Raw genomic sequence first — 7,198 nt, forward strand, 5'->3', positions numbered from 1 at the left:
AGCGTCTTGGCAGCAGGCACTAAGCAGCGGGGCCTTGCCAAGTGATTTTTAAAGGCTAATTCACAGTGCAAGTTACAACAGCAAGTAGCATAGCAAGAGGGAATGGAGAGAAGCACTCTGAAAGCCAGCACATGATCCAGGGTTCCCGGGAGATAAGCATCCGCCCGGACGTGTTTAATTGTTCCAATGAGTGTACAGTGAGTGACAGTCACTGACAACTACTCATTTTCTCTGTCATTTTCTGGCAAATAAATCAACCTTGGTTTCTGTTTTGTTTATTTATTTTATTATGATAGAGAGGACATGCATACTTGAGAGAAACTGAGAGAGAGAAATAGAAGAAAGCACCTTTGGGAGGGTCTGATCCACACCGTGACTTTTTCTCCAGCCCTCCAGCCTGTCAGGATCTTGGACACTGGTGCTCACACTCAGCGCCCTTCAAGCCAATCTGGGGATCTGAACTTGCAGCCAGCCATGTGGCTTCCAGCATTGTAGCTCAGCTTGCCACAGACAGCACCTCCAGGCTGGGCCTCAACCTCGTTTTTATCATAGACCTACACATAATTGCCTTTCATGAACACCGCCATAAATCATGTGGTGACAGCTACAGGTTCGCCAAACTTTACCTAGGGAACTGACTTGTGTATCAAATGTTGTTAAAAACATTTCCATTTACAAGTTACATTCGCAAGTTACACTTCAAGTCCTAGCTGAGAACTACCTGAAAATCCAAATACTAACGCAATCGATAGAGTGTGCCTGACATAATTTGGTGGAGGTAGTCACACACACACATACACACACACACACACACAGAGTTACAAATCAGAGTCACCAGTGAAAAAGCAGCGTTTTCATTTCAGCAAAATTCTACTTTATCTTGGGTGTCATGTCTGGTTTATAGGAGCATCTCATACATATGGAAAATATTCAGTCAGAATATTTGTTCCCTGGAAGGAACAGATGTCATAAATCTATCTGAGCATCTAATTTGTCTTTTCTGGAAAACACTACTACATCTGATATTATGATAACTTAATGAGCCATGAGGTGAGAACGAGGCTGGATACTAGTTGAAGACTTTTTTCTTTTTTTTTTTTTGTCACTGACAACAAACCATTCTGTACCTTTGTCCACTGCCACAGGACTCTGCCCACGGAGACCAAATGCATAATCATCTCACATATTTCAGGTTTGAACTTCCTACATGGATCAAAGTATCCACAGCCAATAATTCCTGAAAAATAAATGAGTTTGAAGGCACAAACGTACTAAAAGATTCAAGGTGTATGTTTATCCTAATGAATTAATAATGGCCAGACTGATGATATTAATAATTTCTCTCAAGGGCTTAGCTAAGATTGAGAGTCAGCAGTGGGGAGTGTCCTGCTTAGTATGCAGAGATAGCATTTTATATAAGGGGGTTTTCAAAAAGTTCAGAGAAAGTGCATATTATGAAAAAACTATGTATGGATTTTAAAATTTTTTGCACCAAAATAAACTCATACTTTAATTCCATTTATCCACAAATGTTTTAAAGTCCCCTTGTATATATTAACTCATTTAAGACTCCCAGCATCCTGTAAGAGTATAAGACAGATAGCAGTCGTAGTAGTCATCTCATCATCCTGACATGAACTTAGTAACTTGCTCAAGGTCACACAGTTAGTGTTGGGGCCAATCTGAGATTTGAATCTGGGTAACCTGGTTCTGGAATCTATAAGTCAGCATTTGCTCTGAAGGACATGAGAGCCAGAAATGAGCTTAGAGACTATTCACTCATTTTACAGAGAAAGAGACTAGGCAGGTAAAGAAAATTTGTTCCGGGTCACTTGTATCAGAGATGTACTCTGCTTCACTTCAGTGAAACTATATATTAGCAATGTGTTCAGACCTGGGCATGGTATTACCAGAGGCACATGAATATGAGTATCTACTCAGAGATATATGAAGATTCAAAGTCATGGTTGGTTGCCTGCAAGGCTCCTTTGCCTCCTGAAATCCTGTATTCTAGATTTCCCACCTTTCTGCTGGACAAATGTGCTATAAGACACATGGGATCTGGACTCAGAAAACGCTGATTAGCACATCTCTGCCACGTATCAGCTAAATGGCCTTGACTGGGCATTTGTTTCACTTCTGAGCCCTACTTTCTGGTTTGTTTGTTTTCCATATTTGTTTAAACAGATCAAGCATGCCAAGGAGTATGTCCAAATAGCTTACCGAGTAAGCAAACACTCATGTATACAGCAGCTGACTGAGAAATGCAACACTGCCCAGAACAGTAGACATCTGTTTGCTCATCCTTCTTCTAGAGCAGCCACTACTCCAACTTGGTGGTAGTGAGTACCTTGCTTTCCTTTCCTTTTCTTTTCTTTTTTTCTTTTCTTTCTTTCTTTTTTTTTTGGAGAGGTTTTTGTTTGTTTGTTTGTTTTTTGTTTGTTTGTTTGTTTTTTGTTTTGCTATAGGGCACATGCACTCGCCAGAAAGACAGAGAGAGGCAGAGAGATAGAAAGCGAGAAATCATCCCCAGGGAGGATGACCACACCACAATTGCTTCTCCTCCATTCTCCTCTCGGGATCTTGGGCACGCACGCACACGCGCCTGGTGTGAGTTTAAGCCACCGGGTCCGGGACTGGAACCGCAGTCACCTACATGGGAGTTCAGCGACATAGCCATTACGCTAACTGCTGGTCTCTACCTTGCTTTTCTATGTAGCTTTCTCACTAATGTTTCTGACATATAACTTTAACTTTCGAAATTAATTTAATGCAGTCATTTTATATACAGGGGAAGGTTTCAGAAAGTTTGTAGAAAATGGTGTATTACGAAAACACTACACATGGATTTCGATTTTTTTTTTGCACTAAAATAAACTCGTATATTCATGTTCAAGAACTTTTTGAAGTCCCCTGATATTTCTCTGTGACTCACTTCTTTTGTTCAGCATTGTATTTCTGGGCTATGTTGAAGCATGTAGCCATGTTCACTTACATTTACTGCCAAGTACCATCGCATCATGAGGCTTTGCCACCAAGTATTTATCCAGTTTTACTGGCAATAAATAATTGGGTGATTTCAAGCTTTTGCTATCATGAACACTGTGCTATGAACATTCTCTTGTAAGTCTTCTGGTGTGCACATGCAAGATCAACTACAGATAGATCAAGGAACTAAATGTGGAAGGCAAAGCTGAATAGTATTTGGAAGAAAATACAGTAGTATAGTTATACGGGGCCTGGGTAGGAAAGGACTTCTTAAATGATACTCAGAAAGTGCAAACCATAAAGGGAAAAGTGATAAAGTCTTATTTACCTCAAAGCGAATGAGTTTGGGGTGTACACCTGTTCTACTTTGCCAGTAAAATGCTAAATTGTTTTCCACAGGGCTTGTAGCAATTTACACTCCCACCAGCAGGATGTCAGAGTCCAAGTTGCTTCATGTTCTTATTAACACTTGATTTTGTTAGAATTTTTCATTCTTGCAACTCCGGTGGGTATAAAGCTGTGTTTCCTTGGTGTTTTAAATTTGTGTTTTCACAAATACTAATGCTGCTTACCATACTTACATTTGTTTTAAGGCTATCTTTTTAAACTGTCTTGGGTTTGGTGCATTTTTATATTGGCGTGTTTGCTTTTCTCTAAGTCATAGGATTTCTCTAAATATTCAGAATTTTTTTCCTGTTGTTGTATTGGATCATCAGAAAAGTCATGTCATATTTGTTCATGCAAAAATGTGTCATGATTTTTTTGATGACCCAATATGTGTTGATTTTTTTTAATGCACTTTGGGGCTTGTATTTTCACTCTCCTAATGTCATTTTATTAATGAAGAGAAATTCTAAATTTTAATTTAATCCAATTTATCCCCCCCCCTTATTTCTATGTTTTCTGAGTCTCATTTAGGAAATCTTTCCACCTCAGAGGCCATCCAGATAACTCCCTATATTTTCTTCCAAATCTTTTAAACCTTGTATTTTATATTTAAGTCCTAAATCTATCTATAATTGATTTTGTGTTTGGTGTGAGGTAGGGGTCTAATAGCAATTATTTTTTTATAGGAATTATTAAATATCCAAGTACCATTTATTGAAAGTCTTCCCTTTCCCTTCTGATCTATAGTACTTGGGTATATCAAATGATTATCATCTTTATATACATGGGTTTGTTTCTCTTGTGTGTACATAAGTTTTCATGGTACAGTTTATGTAAGCTGAAATGTGGTATCAAGAATCTCATTTTCACTAACATATCAAAGTACTACACTTGACTTTATATATTACTAACATAAGATTCCCTTATCTCTAATTATGACCTTCAACAAGGCTATTTCTAAATATTCTTAAAAAGAGGCTAGAAACATGAATCATTTTAGTTTTTGGTCCCTCTTTCTTGGTTTTTAGCTCTCCATTTCAGATACTTAATCCCTACTTTAGACAGAGAAATTCTGTAGAGCCAGTAGGTAGCATGGCGGTTAAGGGACATGGTCGGCCACAGTTTGAGTCCCAGACCTCGTAGCTCGAGAATCACACTGAACGCATACGCATGTGTGTCCAAAGTCCCACAGGGAGGATGGAGGAGAGGGCACTGTGGTGTGGCTTTCCCCACTGGGGGATGATGTCTCACTTTTCCTCTTTCTATCTGTTTCTCTCTTTGGGAGGCACAAGCACCCTATGGTAAAAAGCTAAAACAACATTTAAAAATAAAAAAGATTTTTTTTTGGCATGGTTTATATATATTATGTAAGTGCAATAGAGGAATTAAACACCAAGAATATTCATACCAAAAATTTTGTCAATTGAAGCATTTGAAGGCAAAGTGCAATTGAACACAGTAAATTGTCTTTTTAAGCGTTGTGGAATATCATTTCGACCGCCTCCAGGGTGAATCATTGCTGCTATGAGCTGCACATCAACAATTGTAGTGAAGTCTCCGGGCTTATCCAAGCTGTACATTCCTTCCATCTCCATCATCTGCCGCACAATCTCATTAGTTATCTGAAATTTTACACAGTAATATCTTTGTAACATATTACTATCATATTTCTTCATAGTGCCTATGAAATAGTACTGATGAGATTAGAAGAAAACAACCTCTTATCAATGAAGACACTCTTATCAATTAAGTGTTTGTAAATGTCAATGACCATCTTCAAGGCAATTTGCTTAAATGATGCCACCTGTTTACTTTAAACCATATGGTAAACATGTTGGTGCAAGTATGATGTGTTTTCACCACATTGATAAAACTCATTTCCAAATAAATTTAGACAGATGAGTTATAATATTTGGTATTATTACAACAATTTTCAGAATTATCACAAATTTTCTCCATAGATATCTTTCATGATCAACATTCAACACTTCAAAACACTGTAGGTCAGAATATAGGATGGTTATATAGCACTGAGCTATGATTAATATAGCCTTGAGCTTTCAATATTATATAACTGAATGTTTCACTTTCGAATTTGATGTGCTCATCTTTTCTGCAGCTTCTAACGCTGCTATAACACAAGCTCTTTCTTAAAAAAAAATGTCCTCTCTTGGTTTCAAAGGCTCAGTTCTTCTCAGGTTCATCTTGTGACTTCTAGATTATTTCTCAAGCCACTCTTTATCCACCTATCTCTCACATGTCCCTGTTCTCCAGGGTCCCCTCTTTGGCCTCTTTATCTTCTTGCTATTCCAGGGATGCATCTCAAGCATAAATCCTAAAAAATCTGAAATTTCTAACTATAGTTTCATATTCCCTACTAAGCTCTGTATTAGATCCAAATTTATATTGGGAATCTCCAGGGGATGTTACACACATGCCTCAAGTGTAACATACTTTCATTCAACCAACATTTGATGAGTGACTACTGTTTCCCAGGCTTTCTTGTAGCATGGATAAAATGCCCTCTTTTCATGGAGCACACACATTCTGTGGTGGCAGACAAAATGTACATGTATGTGAGTGAGAAGGTATTAATCTTTTGGAAAAAATAAAGCAGAGAAAGGAAATAGGAGGTGCTCAGAGGCATAACTGAATATGGAGAGCCCAGGAAACTTCACCTTATATGACATATAAGCCATGATCTGAAGGAAGTGAGAAAGAAAACCATTTAGACATTTAGGGGAAGAACATTCTAGACAGAAGAAACTATAAATGCTGAGAACTGAGTTGACATACATAAAGACCAGTAAATTATCTGCTTTCAGGGAGACTCATGGGAAGACGACAGTTTAGGGTCTTGGGTTGTGGAAGGATTTGGGCATTTATATTCTATGGGTTTCACTAGAGGGTTTTGAGCAAAGGAGTGTGTCATGATCTGACACATGTTTTAATTGGTGGCTCATTTGAGAACAGGCCAAAAGGAGAAAGGGAAACAGAGTGGTCATGAGAAGGGATTTTTAATGATCAAGAAGAGAGATGGAGTAGCTGGTACCAGGTGGTAGAGATGGAAGTGATAAGTAGTGACCACATTTTGGATATAATTTAAAGATACAGAACATGATTCCTTGACAGAGGATGAGGCTGAAATTTCCTGAGACAGATGTTGTCAGAGGTGTAGGTTTTGGGTATGTTCAGTTTGAGATCCAACTAGACATCCCTAGTTTGGAATTCAGGAGCTTTCCATTTTATAGATGATAGGAGTGAATCATATTTAGACATGCTTCCACTCTCCTTGCCTTCTAGGAACTGCTGAGTCTACCTCCCTTGGAGCACAGAAGGGCCACACAGAACTGTTTGGGGATTTGTCCAGGAGGAGCACAGAGCTTCTAGTGGTGTCTGAGTGAACAGATAAAAAGAATGGGATGGGACTAGTCCTAGTGGACTCAAGGTAGATGGTGTTGATGAGGCAGTGTATGTTGGGGGATGGAAGTGTTGGGGATCTCACGAGGACCATGTCAAATTCTGGCATATCAGTGAGATCCTCTAACAAGAAGTGACTGGGGTTGATAGATTGTCACAAGTAGGACTATGGAGTGTGGCAGAGGTAAACAAAAAAAAAAAAAAAAAAAAAAAAAGCCCAGGCCTAACCATGATGACACAAACATATGGCACTGTTCCACCATGCCAGAATGATATGGAAACCCAGGGATTTGGATCCCGGGTTGACCTGAGCTTGCCAGGCACATGTACCCATGATCCTGGCTGGCTAGAAGGCTATGGGTAGGGGGAGAATATGGCAGGATGGGACCCCGAGGAAGATGAC

General features: G+C 38.9%; 1 protein-coding gene across 1 annotated transcript in view; it reads right to left on the reverse strand.

Annotated features, from left to right (window-relative positions):
- DNAH8 (dynein axonemal heavy chain 8) overlaps positions 1–7,198 on the reverse strand; it is a 413,702-nt gene that overhangs the window by 168,719 nt on the left and 237,785 nt on the right. The window contains exons 56-57 of the mRNA XM_027771927.1: positions 4,784–4,997; positions 1,128–1,237 (exon numbers count right to left, since the gene is read on the reverse strand). Coding sequence (XP_027627728.1) covers positions 1,128–1,237; positions 4,784–4,997 — 324 coding nt within the window. The remainder of the gene's footprint in view (positions 1–1,127; positions 1,238–4,783; positions 4,998–7,198) is intronic.

Source organism: Tupaia chinensis, unplaced genomic scaffold (genome assembly GCF_000334495.1).
Source record: "Tupaia chinensis unplaced genomic scaffold, TupChi_1.0 Scaffold000238_1, whole genome shotgun sequence".
Lineage (NCBI taxonomy): Eukaryota > Metazoa > Chordata > Mammalia > Scandentia > Tupaiidae > Tupaia > Tupaia belangeri.